Below are 18,598 nucleotides of genomic sequence, written 5' to 3' on the forward strand. Positions count from 1 at the left end.
CGGCTGTGTTTGGTATGGCTGTTCAATATAAGCTGAGGATTCTTGAGCCGATCCCTGTCTCCTATCTGTTCTCACGTCCCAGCTGGAGGATTACTGGAGGAAAAGTTTATCAGCAGAATGATAAAATTAGCATGCACGCCCATCTCTCTATCCCCTCCCCCCTCCCCCTCCACCCCTCGCTCTCCCTCTCCCTTTCCTTCTTGTCTCACGCTCCTTCTTCCTGCACTCTTGCTTGTCCCATGCTATGCCCCCCTCCCCAATCTTCTCCCCTCCCTGGCTCACCCCCTGTCCTCATCACTCCCTCCCAGCCCTCTATCTTGCTGTTGTGCAATGAGCCTTTCTTTCTGTCACATTAATTTCATCCCCAAAAAGGGGGAAAATGTGAAAATTTCCCCTGACACCTCCTAATATCAGTAGGGGGAGAGTTAAGAGTTGCATTTGGAGCGTTTTTCTCTCTCTTTACTGAAGAGAGTTTTATAATTAACTGACAGCCATCTCACAAGGGCATTGGCTTGTTTCTGTGTTAAATATGGAGATGACAGTTTTATGAGGTAAAATATTCATCAGTTGGAGGCCGCTCCTCTGTAAGATTCTAGTCTAAATCATTGCATTTGATAGGGCATAAAGCAATGTTTCACTTTGTTTGAACATTTTCATTTTTTAGCATTTCTTTCTCTATGACTTAACGAGCCATCCATTTCATATTAGTATTCATATTTTGTCACTTTTTTGGACTCTGTTTTTAAGCAAGTGAGGGAGTTATCCAGTCTTAATTTGTGGCTCTCTGCAGAGGGAGTCACCTAAAGTAATGGAGGTACTGAAACAGTTTTATTGTTTCAAATACCAGCATAAATGGAAAGACTGGCAAATTTCCATATTTAGATGTGTTTCCCTCATGTCCCAGGCTGGTTCATTTCCCTTGATTGCCAGAAACAAAAGAGAAGTTTTTGCCCTATACACCACAGAACAGCTCCCCCAAGAGTCATTTGGAACAGATGGAAAAGACGATTGCAACGATACCCAGGCTGATTTTTGAGAAAGAGGAGTTGTTGGAAATACAAGATACAAACCATTGGCAGGTGGGTGGGGGGTGGAGTGTGATGTTGCTTATCAGCATTCAACAAATCAGAAAAGTTGGACTTTCTCAGACTGGAGAAAAGTGCAGGGATAGGTTAAGGGGATGATGGCGTCAATGAAGGTGTGCTTTTAAAGAGATGTCAGGACCAAGGTCATTGGGTAAAAAAAAAAAAAAAAAAACCCACAGCATTCAGGAACAAATGTTGAGATGTGTGCTCTTTGATCGCCATCCAGGGTCTGTGTTTGTATGTATGACCATGCATATGCGTGGGGGTGTTTGATGTGTTCTGCGCATGTGCCTTGCGCTTGTTTGATGTGGTTCTGGTACATTTCAAAGGCGAGGCTGTGAGAATTCTTCAGAACAGCAGGAGAAGGGAGGGGGCTATAGCCAGGAGGGGTGGGGTTTAAACGCTGATTGGCATTCATAGCGGAGAGGCTGGAGTGCTGCTAAAAAAGAAATTAGGCTTAAACTAAGCTGCACCATTCAGCTGTTTAACTAAGCTGCTGCACAGTTCAGCTGTTTGAAATTCTGTCTTCTCAGGCCTTCTATTAATAAATGCATAATTGATTAGGGGAAGCATACGTGCTTGAACACACTATCTACTGACACACACATGCTCAGATACCTACTTAGATGCACACACACAGAATCTACTCTGGTCCTGCTGCTCTTTCTCATTCTGGCTTTGCATTACCTTGTTCCAACTCTTGTCCTTGTAGTTTCTACCTTCCATATCCTTTTCCTCTCCCCGTAACTTTATTTTTTATTCAGTGTCCATCTCTTTCTGATTGTCTCCCTGCTTCACTTTGACCCTGCTTCCCATCCTCCTTGGCTATATTTCTTATTCTCCAGTTCTGTCGTCTGCCCTCAGGTAGAGTATAATTCCTTACTTCCCAAGGGAATCATGAATGAACGCCCTCTACTCAAATGCTTATCAATAACCTTTGGGTTCTCACTCTCTTTGACTCCTGAGCAGCATACCCAGTGGGCACACACACACACACACACACACACACACACACACACACACACACACACACACACACACACACACACACACACACACACACACACACACACACACACAAGCAGAGACAGAGAGAGAGAGGGAGAGAGAACAAGTTAGTCCTCCTGTCTTTGTAAGTCTGCTGTTTTAAAGGTGAAGTCACCTGTACTGAACTTATCAATAATTCTGTGAATTTATCAGTACAGTTTTGAGAAGGACATCTCAGCAGGTGTCATTTACAGTAACTAGTAGCTGAACGACAGCCAGTTTTTCTGCGAGCATGACTACAAATATTTGGTTTTGGTCTTCCAGAGCTTTTTCCAACACACAAATTGTACCAGTAGGGACATAATTGCATTATCCCAGCCAAAAAAAGGGAATCTTGCTAGTACTGTGTTGGACATCCTCCATCTGCCAAAACAGCTCAGATTGATAATTGTATGGCATCCGTCAGATCTCTGATGGTGTCCTGTATCAAGCACATTAGAAGCAGACATGAGACATTAGCAGCAGTTCCTCAAAGTCCTGCAACTAATAACAGTGGGCCTCATTGATTTAAGTTATTTTTGCAGGATGTTCCACAAATAATTCATTAGCTTCAGCTTTGAGTATTTCTGGGGCCACGGTATCATTATTATTTGTTCCTCGTTGCCCTCAATCTGCCCCTGAACAGTTTTTATTTTATTTAGTTTATTAAAACAATATATAAAAATAAAGGCTTCTGACAATATGGTCTGCGCTCACGCATGAGAAATGTTGGAATTTGCATTTATATTTTGCAAAGGCATTTACAGTATGACTAGTTGCCCTTTATGAACAGCATCCCAGAATTTTTGGGGTAATTAGATGAATGGGTTGATGGATGCGTGTGATAATGGATGAATGGGTAAATGGTTGGATGATAGATTCTAGATCTATCTAGAGAAATAGATAGATAAAGTTTATATTCTCTATATCAGCGATTCTCAACTGGTGGGTCGGGACCCAAAAGTGGGTCACAGAATAAAATAAATAAATACTTGATATCTCTCATATTAGACTTGTCTTTTATTTTGAAAGAAACTTTTCTTTTGACAGGCATGCTGTGAAATGTATATTGCACAGGAAAATTTATAGATCTATGTTTGTTTGTTTTTTTTTTAAAAAAAAGTACATACGTGTGTTTTCAACAGCTATTTTTGGAAAACTACATTTGGTTGGTTGAATTCTAAAAAAAAAAAATAATGTGGGTCACGATTTAATGACCATGGCAAAATGTGGGTCCCAGGGTGAAACCAGTTAAGAACCCCTGCTCCATATTACAGTAAACTAAACGCTGATTTAAGTTGTTTGGTGTAATCCAGAGGTCAGTGTGGTTATTTTTTTTTTTACACCAGAAGAGTAAAATAATAAAATATATTATAAAGCTGTTAAGTTTTGATAGTTAGAATAAGATCTTGTATTGATTAAAGTTGGAACAGCTGATCAGCTATCATATTTGCTCTGTTGAGTTTACAAACGCTTGACGGTAAGGATGGAATTGGGGAAAGATAAGCAGCCACAATTGAATTAGTTGCAAGTCTGGGAATTCAGGACAACTGGGTTTGTGAATGTGTTAGTGCATGTTATGGCCTAAGTTCTCCTCCCAAAAAATGTATGTATGTATGTAATAATGAAGGGATTTAAATCAGGTTGTGTAAGAGGAAGAACAATGTCCACACTCCATTAGTGACTCTTCCTTGCCTTTTAGGACAAATCGTTGATTTATCATCATTCAAGTTATGATAACCTCTTTGTCAAGTATTTTGGCAATTTAACACACAATCTCAGTAGTGATGGATTAATGTAGCTTTGATCCTGTCAAACACATACAGTAAACAACATAATATGTGTATTCAGTTAGGCACTGGTTTAATAAATGGCTTGTTAAAAACATTTTCGGGGGATAACATGTTATAATTTTAAACATGTTGCAAAGTAGTCCCCACTTAGGTTTAGCCTGTTTTTTTAAAAAAATATTTAATAAAAAGATGTAATAATAATGAATTTTCTAAGACAAATCTTAATAAATAAATGTTTGTCTTTGTTTACCTACATGGAACACTTGCAAATAATGTTCTTTTTTAATATGTTTTTCTTCTTTATTACATTGTTGCTAGTGTCAATGCTTGTGGTAATACAATTTAAATAAGAGCATGTCGGGGTATGAGTGAATTTTTTTAACTGTAAATTCATGAATACTATATTTTTAAATCTAAATATGTGACAACTTAACTCTGCTACCTGCAGTGCTTCAACAAACAATGACAAAACATTTTTTCATCTTCCAAATTTAAATGCACTATGTTTAGGTGATTCGACTGAATCCTGATTTGCACCTGCATGACCCATTGCTCCTTATAGACCACATCAGTAAGATAATTCTAGACACATCCCTCAAACTGTTATTGAGTTCCTTTGTAAGGAGAACTCAGTAAAAAGATTGTTTTATCTATATTTTCACACTGAAATAGTGAAAAAAGCCTCACCAGGGGTGTTATCTTCAGTGGGCTGCAGATTTTAGACAGGAAAACTAGTAATTTAATCATTATTGTACTCTTGTTTGCATTTCCACATAAAATAAATGATAAAATATGTATGGCACTGATAATATCAAAGCAATAAATGACAAATATCATTCACTTTCAATTTATTTGATTGTGTGACCCTTTTTATGTAATTTGGGGAAATGAGATTAGAAATTACTGCCATCATGCGGTATAAGCATATCGAAAATGTGAGCCCTACTGATATTGTGGAGTTTAATTGAGTTTTTGTATTAATTTGGAGATATCTACAACTGAATTAGTTAGAAGACAATGATTCATGGCTTCTCTGACTTTTTTTGCTTGCTGGGGGGTTGGGCCTTGGATTTGACATGTGTGCTGTAGACTCTTTACATCTCTGAATTCTGAGAATAGATAATGATTTCCTTTAGAAACAGCTGTAATTTGCAGGGGGGGGGGGGGTTGGATAAAGGGCCAAAAGAAGTGTGTATTAGTCTGCATTTTCTTACATTGTAATATATGTTCATGTTTTACCTGAATATCAAGCCCATTGATGAAAACAGTCTTCAAGACAGGAAAGTCAAAGCCAATTTTTTTTCCCATTTTTTTTTTTTTTTAGTAGTGTTTTTTCATCAACCTACAGCACTTTCAGCATATCTGGAGACATCTTTTAAATTTAGAATTAAGCAACACATGCTTTTAGGAGCATTTGAGCTGAAACAGTGTGTACTCACAACAGACAGTCGATCCTTTACAACATTCTAAGTTTCCTCACAGGAAGAGCTATTCTTGGATTCTCCACTCCATTACCAACCTGCCCATGTAACACTATGGGGAGAGCAATGCTTTTAACGTGGATAAGTAATGCCCATGTGATTGGTTGTGATTCTTGCCGACCCCAAATGCTTGGATAATGTATGTTAATGGATTCAGTTTAAACCAAAATCTGTTTGTGGGTGGGCCCAAGGTGAATGTACACCTGCTGTCCAGATGTAAGAGTGCAAAACATGAGTTCAATTTTACTAACTTGTTTTCCAGTACACAGTGACTCACCCTTAGCTGAGTAGGCCATAATAACACACACCTACATGAAGACAGCAGATGATGAATATACAGTAGTTTTCACAGAATTCTGTGGCCTGTTGTTGGAAAAGCAAATTCAAAACCATTTTGTGTTTTTGTTAAACTGGGTTAAAAAAACCCAAAAAAACAGTATTATATGGCTCAGTGCAGTTTTTCTACTATCAAAAATTTATCATTAAAGCTGTGCTTTTTTTGGCATGTGCATAAATTGTGTTTTAATCATTTTCAATTCTCTTTTAGATGAGCCTGGCCAGTTGAAGATCTACCTTCCTAAAAAGCTGCTAGAGTGTCTACCCAAATGTTCTTCTCTGCCGAAGGAGCGCCATCGCTGGAACACCAATGAGGTTAGAATGAGGAGCACTGTAGAAGGAAATCTGTGTGAAGTGTCATGTTGAGAGATGATGGAAAGAACTGAGCTGTGCAAAAACATGATGGTTATCATGATAGGACCATGAACCAGAGACCTCAAGAAAAATTCTTACTGATTATAAATTCAATTTGGCAAGTCTGTTTGGCTTTGTGATATCAAACAATTTGGTGTGAAGGTGTTGCACTCATGACCTCCCAGAGAGTGAAACAAAAGAGCTTTGTGATTTTAAAGAAGGAAACGAGGCTACAGATTGAATGTTTTCACTCCTGGGTGTTGTTGGGTTCAAAAAACCTTTGGCCAGTTAGAGAGAGATTGTTAGCAGAGCCTAACAGTGTTGCTATGCAACTGAAGAAAGGTTGCACACTTATGGTTGCTTGTTGCTTTAAACTGCTTTTGAATTTCTAAATATATAAAATGTTCTTGAGTTGCAGCGAGTACGCCTGAACCTGACCTTTTTTGGTTACAAATAGATAGAGACCTATCATACTCCCTATGTATGGTAATGAAATGTTGATTCAATACTTTTTTTTGTGTAAACAATCCTGAAGAGTCACACTCTCATGTCATACATTCATAATTTCCCAGGGTGCTTTTTGCATTCACTAATAGGTTTGAAGAAGTCTAGTAGAAAGAGCACTTCCCAAATTGGAATTGCTCATGGTTCTAACCCCAACAATGTATTGATCATATGCGTTCAGTGTCTGGATAGAGAATTATTGTATTAGTACGTATTCAGTTAAGCTTCTCAGAGGTCACAAAAAACAAGCTTTTTAATGCCAAAAATATCTTTCTCAATGGTTACAAATAAAAAACATAAATATCTTAAACTGGAACCAGCTTAGAACAGAATATTGATAGAATTTTTAGAGAGACACGATATTGGACTTTTGGCCGATATCCACTATGCCGATATTCTACAACTTGTTTGTCCGATAACTGATACCAATATTTTTCCCCACTCCTATTTGCAGAAATCATCTTATTTTTCTATTGGAATTAACAGATTATTTTACAGACTCTTTATCATGTTGGTTGGCCTGCTGGCAAATGTAGACATAAGACAACACTGAAAATAATGTAACATCAGTAATCATTCTTTGTGCAAAATAAGAAATATATTCATAAAAATAATAATTTATTTCTGACAATTGTTAAACAGAACAATCAAGTTACTTACTACTACGTAAAGCAGCTACTATCTACTTATCTACTTACATTTTGTAGTTGAGTGGTAAACTATTTTCTATTTATTTTCATACAAAAAAAATGTAACCTCTGAAATCGGTAAATTCAGTGAATATTTGTATTTTGAGATTTTGAGTGCCTCTTACCTTTTTTGGTTTGCAAACACTCGTAAATGGTAAATGGACTTGATTTTATATAGCGCTTTATCACCACACTGAAGCAGTCTCAAAGCGCTTTACATATCAGCTCATTCACCCATTCACTCTCACATTCACACACCAGTGGGACAGGACTGCCATGCAAGGCGCTAGTCAACCACTGGGAGCAACTTAGGGTTCAGTGTCTTGCCCAAGGACACGTCGACACATAGTCAGGTACTGGGATCGAACCCCCAACCTCTCGATCAGAAGACGACCCACTACCACCTGAGCCACGGTCGCCCTCGTGCAGCTTCCCACACTCAAGATGCGCGGGTGACCAGGTGTCTAAGTGAGGTATATGATGTACAGTATGTGGGTTGATCAAGGAAGCAAATCCTGTTGTTTTATAGGTTAATTATATCAGCAGAATGGCCGATGTCCGATATGTAATTTTAAAGCCAATATAGATGATGTGTCGATAATATCGTGTATCACTAGAAATAAATAATGTCTTTTCTGTGTTAGAAAATCCATCTAAAACAAAGCAAAAGTTTTTTTTTTTAAGTCTTCCTCGACAAATCAATAAATGGTATAGATTACGTTTGAGTCATGTCATATAGAGAAAATCTTTTTCCTTTGGGTTTCCAATGAAACTCAACCATTTTGTATAATAAATGTGCTGTTTTGATATAAATCTTGAGACTGAAATGCAGCATAGCTTACTAGATGGTTGCCCTGCAGATGGGAGGTGTAGTTGTAGAATGTGGCTGGGATGATCTTACAGTTCACTTCTTTATTCATTCCTTTCAAAATGAACAACAACAAAACAACAACCTAAAGATAAATTGAATGAAAACACTACATCCAGAAAGGTTGACTTGACTAAAAGGCTTTTCTCATTGTTACTCTCTCTACTAGTGTGTCTAATTTAGAACTTGGAAATGTTTCCTCACATGCTACTACTCATTGATGTAAGGCTTGGATAGCTTTCCTCTGAGCCAAAATTAGAATCGATTTGGAGCATTAACAATAAATAACAGAAGTTTTGCTCTTAGCTAAGTGGTACCATGTAAAATGGGGTCATATTATCTTGGGACATCTCTGTAATCAGAGCCAGACATGACCTAAAGCTAAACATTTGGGGTGTGAAAAGCTTTTCAGAAACGTGTCGTTCCAGACTTAAGCTGTTGGCTTTGGAAAGTGTTTGATGGAGTGAAATAGATGCAGACAGTTATCAACAATAGCTCCTTGTTTATGCATTACACAGCTCTCCACTGGTGGTTTGCTCTATCCATTGTGATGTGGTGAGCCTCTGCTGGGACATTTTCTCCATGTGCAGCCGGTGCACTCTATTATAGATGTGTGTTTGTGTTATTGATTACCAAGTCTGGCATTATTATGCAATGCAAAGCTGATTTGGGCTGGGTTTCTTTTTCTTTTTCCTTTTGGAATGTCATTACATTTTTCATGCAATCCATCTCAATGAAGATCATAGTGGAAGTTAAACACGGTGGTTGCTACTGAAGTGTGCGTTCACGTGACAACGCTGTGAGAGTTTGTCAGTGTTGATGTGTGATTCATATCAATGTAATCAGCACTGGTTAGGGAGCTCCACTCATTTGCCTAACAGAGGGCAATGTGGCAAGACCCAAAGGAATGAAAACCTTGTTTTTATTTCCTTTTGCAGCTTTTATGCTTAGTCTTCATCTGTCTTATTTAAAGGTATAGTGGACCATGTTTTCTTTACTTCTCATTTGGGGTAAATCATCAAGACTGCTGGTCCTCCTAGTTGTCAATCATTCTGATGATATGTTTACGTGCCCGGCGCTCACTGGGTCCTTTGAAAATTGATTTTCACTTACCGGTGGTGAGTCTGACATAGTGGGAAAAGTGAAACTCTTCTTTTGGAAGGGAAGCTTGCATCAGCAATGCCAACTCCAACTTGTAAACATAGCTGTGCACGAGAAAAACTGGGCTGGTGCACGCTCTCTCGCTCACATAGGCGTTCCTTCTTGGAAGCAAGTAGTGTGTTGCATGTGTAGATGGCCTTTCTTTTCTAAACTTCTGAAAAATCATCCACTATACCTTTTACGCCCATGACACGCACACACACACACACATACACACACACACACACGCACACACACACACACACACGCACACACACACACACACACACACACACACACACACACACACACACACCCACACAAACACACACATAGCCCATGTGCTGTTTCTTCCTCTCTCTCTCTCTCTCTCTCCCTTATGAGGAGGTGCAGGCTCAGTTCAGAGGAAGGTTGGGTGTCCCAAAGCGAATTTCTGCAAAGCTCCACTTCCACCCAGGCATAACGTTTTCGCATATTAAAACACACCATTGTGTCTGCTTTTCCATTAGCTTGGTGCTTTCTCAGCAGGAGATATGTGTATAGAGGTTCATGAAGGTATTTCAGTTTGTGTATGTGTTTCTTTCTGTGTGGGTGTGTCGCAAACTAAAAATTGTTACAATTCATTTTCTTCATGTTATTTTTAAGTTACAAACTAAAGATTTCATTTGAGATTTTTTATTGTAAAATATTGGTTCCCACAATATAGCAAAATGTCTAAATGAAATATTTCTGGCAAATATCGCAATGTAATGTATTTTGCCTCCAAATAGTATCCCAGGTTTACATTTCAACGCAGGAGTAGATTAGTAGAATATACAGTATTCACCACTGCCAAATAACATCTGGACCATTTTTTTCATCAAGCTTTTCTTATATCAGTTTTAAGGTCTGTTCATATTTCATATTACCTTTTTCTTTTTTTTAACTTTGAATCAAAACGTCCATGAAGTCGTACAAAGTTGCTATATCTTAGGCACTATCGATTTTCATCTGTTATAAAGAATTATGATACCATCATTTGTTCAATTTATATCAGCATCAGAGGTTTGCCTTTCTGTCTCACTGAAAAGGAAACCGCTTCCACAATAAATAAATGAAAAAAAAAACAATGAAAACGCTCACATGCAACATACATTAGATCCTAATGAGGGAACACAACAGGAGATCTATAGCTTCCTGATAGCAGTTATTACTGTAAGTCATGGCAGCATGGGGGTTCATACTTTAAAAGCATTTCACTTAGGAAATAATTTAATTCTAATTTCTGTATGCAGTATTAATATTATAAATTCAAGATTTTTCATGATGTTTTAGCTGGACTTAAAGAAATATTACTGACCAATTCTCAAGCCTATATCCAATGCTCTTTTTGTCAAAGGCTAAAAACCAGGTTGCTGCTGTTGTTGTTCTGTGTGAGCAGCCCTTGACTGTGTGCTCTGTGATTGATATTGTTATTTCAATGTTGCCTGTGCATTCCTGTATTGTTATTGTAAGAATTTATAGTATCACACAAAAAGTGCACAGGCAATTGGGAGCTAGAGTAGAGGCCCTCTGAATTAATAAGGACTACATGGGTTATCCTCACTATTTGGGATTCCTTCATGGTGTTTAATTATTTTTTAAATCATAGAATTGGCATTATTTCCTGTGTGTGTGTGTGTGTGTGTGTGTGTGTGTGTGTATGCGTGCGTGCGTGCGTGCGTGCGTGCGTGTGTGTCTGAGTAAGAAAAGATGAGTGTGATAGATAAACAGATTACCATTCAAGGTTTGGAGGAGAATGCTGCTGATGTAGTCAGACTCAATCTTTACACATCTTCATCTGATATGTCCTCAGTCTCACCTTTTTTTCTTAGCATGTGTACGCCCGTGCAAGTTCGCATTTGTGTGTGTTAGTTTGCTTTTATGCGCACACCGTTCAGTATGATCCTCTGATCTCTGTTTTGTCACGCATGACTCGCCCTGACACCTTGGTCTCCCACGAGCACTGAGCTGTGACCCCATACATTTTACCACATCCACTCCTCCTCCTATCATCCTCTTGTCCCTTTTTCTTATTCCTCATCTTCCTCTCCCTCTCTCTTTTGTGTATCTACTGATGTGTGAAATTATTCTGGGATGGAGGGATGGATTCCTCCCTGAAGGGCTGAGCGGAGGCGTGAGCCTTTTGTTCAATAATAGATTGGGGGTGTATGTGTATCTGTCCATGGTAATAGACTATAGACAAGTTTTAGATAACAAACCACAGTCAGCTGGACACACTGATGGTAAAGCCTGTGTGCCATCCATCCATCCATCCAGAATGACGTCTTTGGTTTCAGCAGAGTCTACAGAGAGCTACATGAGAAGATGAACAGACTTTATTTCAAATTCAAATAGACACTGACAAACTTTCGAGTTTGGTCCTTGAACTTCAGATGTGATTACTCTTGTGGGAACCCTTGACATCCCTACTCATATGTTAAGAAATGACACTGAGGCGAATACTGAATAAAATCCTTTTGAAAGCTCACACACACACACACACACACACACGCACACACACACACACACACACACACACACACACACACACACACATACACATACACGCAAATTCTATATGCACATTGTGTGGTGTGCATTTTAAAGGTTTCGACTTCTGAGCGACCCCCCCACCAAGATTCAAATGATGCAACTGTCGAGCGGTTGGCACAGGCTTCAGTACATCACACAGTCGACGCCGTCTGTGCCACAATGCGTCTGCATGTGACTGCTCCACATGTCACTCAACTGTGCAGAGCTAGTGCGGGAAGCAGACGTGAAAGGATTCTGCAGTTTTGTACTTAATGACATGAAATGCCACAAAACCTGCAGGGTTTTTTATTTCACTCTGTAGTGCGGCGTTCCGTCACACAGTGATATTCCAAAAGCTGCGTAGTGTGGAGGCAGACTGGTTGACAGTTCACACACGACCGTGTCTGCCTGTGCTGCATGATACTAACATGATTGCCTGAAGGAGACGGGAATCAAAATTCACGCCTCTTAGAGTAGTGCCCTATCTGCCTACTGCGTGTTGGTGTGCATCAAAGGTAGGTGTTACCATGGTAACTGATTGGATGGGTTGATACAGGTTTGTTCTAATTCTACAATTGATGGTACTATTTTTTATTTATTTTTTTTATGCCTCTCAGGATCTTGCAGTACGATGATAATTATAAGGATAACATTACAGCTGGTGCATATACTGCTTGCACTGCTGATAATAACAAACAAAAAATAATTAAAATTCACTTTAGGACAAAAGCTTTGCAAGTAAAAACTCCTGGAGCTCACCCAGTAACTCCCCTGTGCAAGCTGTGGTTTCACCGTTTTTCAAACCCGCAAACTTCATACACACAAAGTTCTGCAACAGCGTTTTTATTTATTTTGTTATTTAGGTCAATACTTTTTGTGAGCTTATAAGTGATGCATCAAATCAAATACACAAACACATCAGTCCTTCTAAATTGTTAGATATATTTTACAGGTTTCTTTGTAGGTGGTTTCAAAAGCATGGTGTATTGTGATGCATTGTAATCTATGATTGTAATTAGGTGTGTCCCGATACTTCTTTTTTGCTTCAGATTAGATATCAATATTGTAGCCTTGGGAATTGACCAATAACAATATTGGGATCATACATAGATTTTTTTTTAATTTGTTTTGTAATGTGGAAAGAAAAGGCTTGATCAAGTGATATCAATATTACCAGTGACGTGCCGTGACCACTAGGGCTGGGTAGGCACGTTGCAAATCTAGACCACCAATGACAATTTCATATGTTTCTGCTGGCAAGTGTTAATTCAATTCAAATCAATTTTATTTTTTAAAGCAATTTCCAACAAAGTCATCTCAATGCGCTTATCAAAATATAAAATTCATAATAAGAAAAAAAAACCCAACAAGATCCACATGAACAAGCATTTAGCCATCTAACAAAATCAACATCATAAACACCATTAAAGAAACATAAACAATTATTTAATATAGCCTCCATACTCTCCCAACAAGATATATCTCATGACATGGCAGCACATCTGTTGTTTGTGTTGGAAACACAGAAACACGGAGAACAACTCAGAACAGCTTCAGTGAGGAGCATCCACAAAGCCAATCCTTCCTTTTGTACTATTCACTGTGAAAAGTATGAAACATTTTCTGACCGTACCTTTGCTGAAGGTCTGGTAGCTCAGGTGTTGGTCTCCATCTTTTGAAAGCTGTTGTTTTTCCTCAAAAAAAAGTTTCTCTATCATCTCTAGCGCTGTCATCCTGTCTGTAGTGTTATCCCGCCCACTAGCTAGAGAACGTTGCAGCAGTGGTCACATGGCGTCTATTCACTAATGTACTGTGAACTTACGTATAGCATTTAGCATAGCGCGGTTACGTCCAAAGGCAGCTCTTTACGCTGCCTTTGGAGGTAAATGGTTGTCATCTTGGGGACCTGACTGTGCATGCGCAAACACGTAAAAACACACAATGGGAACAGAGACAGAGGAGCAACGTGCCTTTGGGAGGAGGCGTGGCCTCGCTCTGCCTTACAGCGGAGTAAGACTGTGCAGCCGTTCCAGGAAATAGCGCTGTTTAGTAATTTGGGCTATGAAACGCACAAAATGCGGACACTTTCAAACTTAGAAGTACTGTAGGCTATTGGAAATGGAAAAAATAAATAATATATAATTATATTATAATTAAAACAAATAATCAAAATATCAATTCACCCTTGGGTAGGCACTGCCTACCTTGCCTACCCTGACGGCACGTTACTGAATGTTACTCAACAGAAAACAGTTGTCAGCAACAATAGGTATGAGAAAAACTGACCGATTTATTATTTACCAATGGATTACAGAAATATTAACCTTAAACATCAGAATATTCTATAATTAAATAAGATAAATTAAAAAAAACCCTGAAAAATAACCTCAATGAATCCAATAAGAATAAAGTTTGTATCTGAGTGCATATATCAGAGATGTATTCTGATACTAATTTTAATATCAATATTGGATCAATAAGCCTTTTTACACTCTGCAATTGCACATGCGTGACCTGGGGGAGGTCATAGGTCGAGAGTCATTCACTCTGTTGATATTTCCAACCCAATAGCGTTTGTAATTTTATTCCAGAGATCATTAATGTTTTAATATTAATATTACACATATTCAGAATTGAGGAGGACAGGGGCTTTCCGCTGAAGCCACTTTCGGCCGATGCGAGGACTTTTAAAAACCGACGGGAGCAGCTCAGCAGCATTATGGAAATAAGGCAGTCCCCTCGCTGCCACTCAGGTGACCTCTGGTTGACAAAAACACCAACTCCCTGGGTCTCAAGCAGGTGGAATTCGGACTCTACACGGGAATGATGCACATATCCAAGCACTTTTGTAAAACCGATGAGAGAAGCAGTATCAAAGCGACAGACCCCCTTTGTTTCCACATTCCTTCTCCCAAGCTTTTAACTTGTGATTTTGTACTTTTTTCTGTATTTACCTTTATTATTGTTAGCTTCTTTTTCTGATTTGTGTAATTGTTTTAACAACTGTAAAGTGTCTGAGTTTTTGAAAAGCGCTTATAAATAAAATGTATCATTATTACTGATGGGATAAGCGAGATTTCCGAGTGTGAAAAGGACAGTATGAGTTTTCACTTTGAAAAGGTACATTTATGAGGTACACCATTCACTAACCAGGTCCATGATTATTTTTATTAAGCTATTATTTTAATTCAATTTACAAATTTGAAGGAAGTGCACAAAATGGACACTAAACAGACCGATAAGTGAAACCACACTGATCAGCTGATTGGTCACTGTTTAAAAAGCTAGGAAAAACCTGAATTTTCAGCTATTGTGCAGCATAGCTTTAGCAGCTAACTCGGCATTTCTGACCGATACAATGTTTCCGAAAAAAAATATTTAAAGGAATCAATGCTCTAAGGGTAAAAATAATCTAAATCTCTGTCAGACTCGTCAGCCAAGGCAAGTTTATCCCCCTCGACCATTGAACTCACGTGCGAGAACTGAACGAGAGCGAGATTTCCGAGAGTGTGAAAAGGCTTATACATCTTTGATATGAATATGGCGTTACTTAGCTTCCTTATTTACGAGAGAGCGCAGAGCAGAAATGTGCACAGAAACTGATCGCATTTTGCCTTGTTCGTATTGATATTTTGAACACGTGTACCAAAAATTGGGCCAATATAAAGTCCGTAAAGGGTGGCATATTTTTTTCACAATTTTTATTCCTCAACCAAAGAATGCGTAACTTTCCCAGATATCAGAAACTTTAATAATATAAAGGTATCTCAATAGTTTCTCAATGTATTTATACTAAATTTGTATTAGAACAGTTCTAACACTGTTCCTGAAGATAGAAAAAAACGGCAACATTGTGAAAAAATGTACCACCTCTAAATTTGCAGCAATTGACTCCATTCTTGGCACACCTGCTTCCAATGTCAATGTAAACAAGGCAAAAAGTGATCTGAAAAATTTGGTGAAAACTAATTTTGTGAACCACCCAGTCCGTAGCGTCAACGATCATTCTGGAATTGGTCTGATACAAACGTTTCATAAATCACACTTTCCTTCTGTTGGACGGCCAAATGTGCACTCAAATCTGCATCCGTTTTCATACAAGATTGATAAATGAGGGCCAATGCTGGGATAGATTTAGCAGACCCCTCCCTGCTCCAACATAGCTGTTCCTTGCACCTCTGCAGGAGTTCTGACACCCCTGGTATAGAGCGTACTGTCAAACTAGCAGCTATGTGCAACCTTAACAGTTGGTGAACAGGAATGATAGATGGATTTCTGAATGGAATAGTGCATGTTTCTTTCCAGATATATCCCAAACACATCTATGTATTATTGAGACTGTGAACTTTGTCTGTGCCCGTTCCGGAACGGCCTGTCGAGAGAGCAAGACTGGACTCGCCCACTCTTTAAAAAATAAAGATCAGCCAATGCCCTTAGCCTGAGCATTGACATACTCAAAACAGTCTGCCGAAGAGTTACACATCAGGGATCTTGATACATTTCCCAATCCAGACTACACAAATGTGGTTTTACGATTTATGATTTTGATATGTGAATGTATTATATGCACTGTGGCAGAGGCTTTTTGTTTTAATACTGCCTTTATTAACAAAAAGCCCCAGTGACATTTCAGAAGTTTTACATTTCTTGTGTGTGTGTCTTTGTGTGTTCCTAAGATTACAACTTCTCCTGTGTACATTGAGCACTTTAATCACGGTAAAGCACAGTTCAATAGGACGACCAAAAAGCCAATGCATACACATACTGTACACACTTACATGCATCCATGTGCATTGACGTTCACAAATAGCAAGTCCCGGGTTTGATTCTCATTCTTTTATTTTTAATTATTCCTCTTTTGAGTTGAGAAATTTTTTATGTTCGGAAAGCGCCAAGTTATAATCACTAATTAGTCCTCTCTCCCTCGCCTGTTCTCTTCTTCTCCTCCCATTTGTCTTTCTCTCCATCTCTCTCTGAGCCAGGCATAGCCCAATTAACACCCAACGTCATTTTGTATCTTTAGTGACTTCAATTTCTTGAGTCAAATTATGAATATCAAAACTGTCATGCTGACCAAATATGTTGTTATTTACCAAAAATATAAAGAAAACCCAGAGAGAAAATTGGATGATTAAAGATGTCTTTGATTAAAGCTGTAATTACAATGTTGGAAACTGTGCTCAGTTAAATTGGATGCATTCTTAGATAGAAGCCTCTTGGATTGACTGGAAGTTTCTGTTCTCCACAAGTCTTATATTGACAAGCAGAGATTACCCGGATTTAACTAGTCTAGTTGGTGAAGGTCAAGCCTCTGTCGACAGAATTCTCCTCTCCTCCTCTTTTCTCCTCTTCTCTCCTCTCCTTTAAATGGATACTCCACATCTTCTTCCTGCACTGTTTCCTCCACAGTTGCTCAGATGCACTATTTATCTTGCCCACTATAATTTGACACAAAATATTGTTAACTGGGGACACAGAAATATATTAAACAGTGGGAATGTGCGACTCTGAGATTGGGGGGTTGTTGTGTACGTGCTCGGGCTGGTCTGTGTATGTTTTTCTGAGTTTTAACATCCTCTTCGACTTCGAGTTGAACAGCACAGAAGTGAATGACCAACACAGTGTACTGTAATAAGAAGGCTGGCTGTGCACTGGAGACATTACTTTCTGTAGCCCTAAATGTCCCCACATAGAACCTCTGTAATATCTGAGTCTTGTTTAAATTAAATTCAATTCTTTGGAGACAGATAAAGCATTGAAATCTGGATGTGTGTGCATGTTGGTGCGCACTTAAATAGACTTTGTGTGAATTATCTCTTGATAACTTGGACCCTCTTATCTAACTTCTTACCAGGTTGATTCTGGCTTTTAGGTATCCCAAATAGCTTCAATCACCACAAGGTAATGCTTGTATGTTCACCTTTATTTATATGTTATATAACTGTAAATCAGGAGGTACTTGAGAGCGAGAGAGTTAAGAAATGAAAGCATTAAAAATTTGGGTTTTACTAGGTTAATTTTTAGTTAAAAATGATAATCATAATGATAATAATGGAATTGACCTTGATTAGAAAATGAACCTAAAATACAAGGGTCAATAAAAAATAGAAAATAAATCTATTCTGGAGGCACTTTCCTTTTACTCATTTACAAAGTTAGAATGTGTGTTACCACCCATTCATTCCATCATTATGTTCTATAGTTGTTGTTTTTTATAGTATTCTGGAAAAAATGTTGTCAGACAAAGGGGGTACTTGAATTCCGAAATAAGAGAAAGGGGGTACTTAAGCTAAAAAAGTTTGAGAACCACTGCTGTAAAAAACAAAAAAATAAATAAAAAATAAGATGCTGAAATAGGTGAGTTTGCCATCCTTTTTTTCTGACTTGTGCTGAGAGATTTGTTTGTATTCTTGGAGGCTGTGCAAGTGGGCCTTTTTCTGCTTATAAAACCAGATTTAGTGTTTTTTTGTTTGTTTACTTGTTTAGTTTACAAAGAATTCTCTGTGTTTAGTTTACATACATCATGGATTTTTTTCTGGTTTCCTCCACAGCCCAACAACTTGTTCTGTCCACAGTGTACCCTACGCTTACCCTTAAAAAGTGTCCTCAGTTTAGCATAATATTGTTAGATTTGATGTGCGTAAACTGTTCATGACATGAGATTGAAATGATAACGGGATGTAAAAGCAGGTAAATCCTTCTAAAGAATAAAAATTATATTTTATTCCAAGGTTGAGGGATATTTTCATACTCTTCCTTCAAACTTTTC

At 38.3% G+C, this 18,598-nt stretch overlaps 1 protein-coding gene across 10 annotated transcripts in view; it reads left to right on the forward strand.

Moving 5' to 3' along the window:
• The window catches only part of LOC114462948 (calmodulin-binding transcription activator 1-like), an 83,088-nt gene that overhangs the window by 7,148 nt on the left and 57,342 nt on the right, over positions 1 to 18,598 (forward strand). For all 10 annotated transcript variants that reach the window (XM_028446076.1, XM_028446078.1, XM_028446079.1 and 7 more), the window contains exon 3: positions 5,933 to 6,036. In XM_028446076.1, the coding sequence (XP_028301877.1) occupies positions 5,933 to 6,036 (104 nt within the window). The remainder of the gene's footprint in view (positions 1 to 5,932; positions 6,037 to 18,598) is intronic.

Source organism: Gouania willdenowi, chromosome 5, assembly GCF_900634775.1.
Source record: "Gouania willdenowi chromosome 5, fGouWil2.1, whole genome shotgun sequence".
NCBI classification, from domain to species: Eukaryota; Metazoa; Chordata; class Actinopteri; order Blenniiformes; family Gobiesocidae; genus Gouania; species Gouania willdenowi.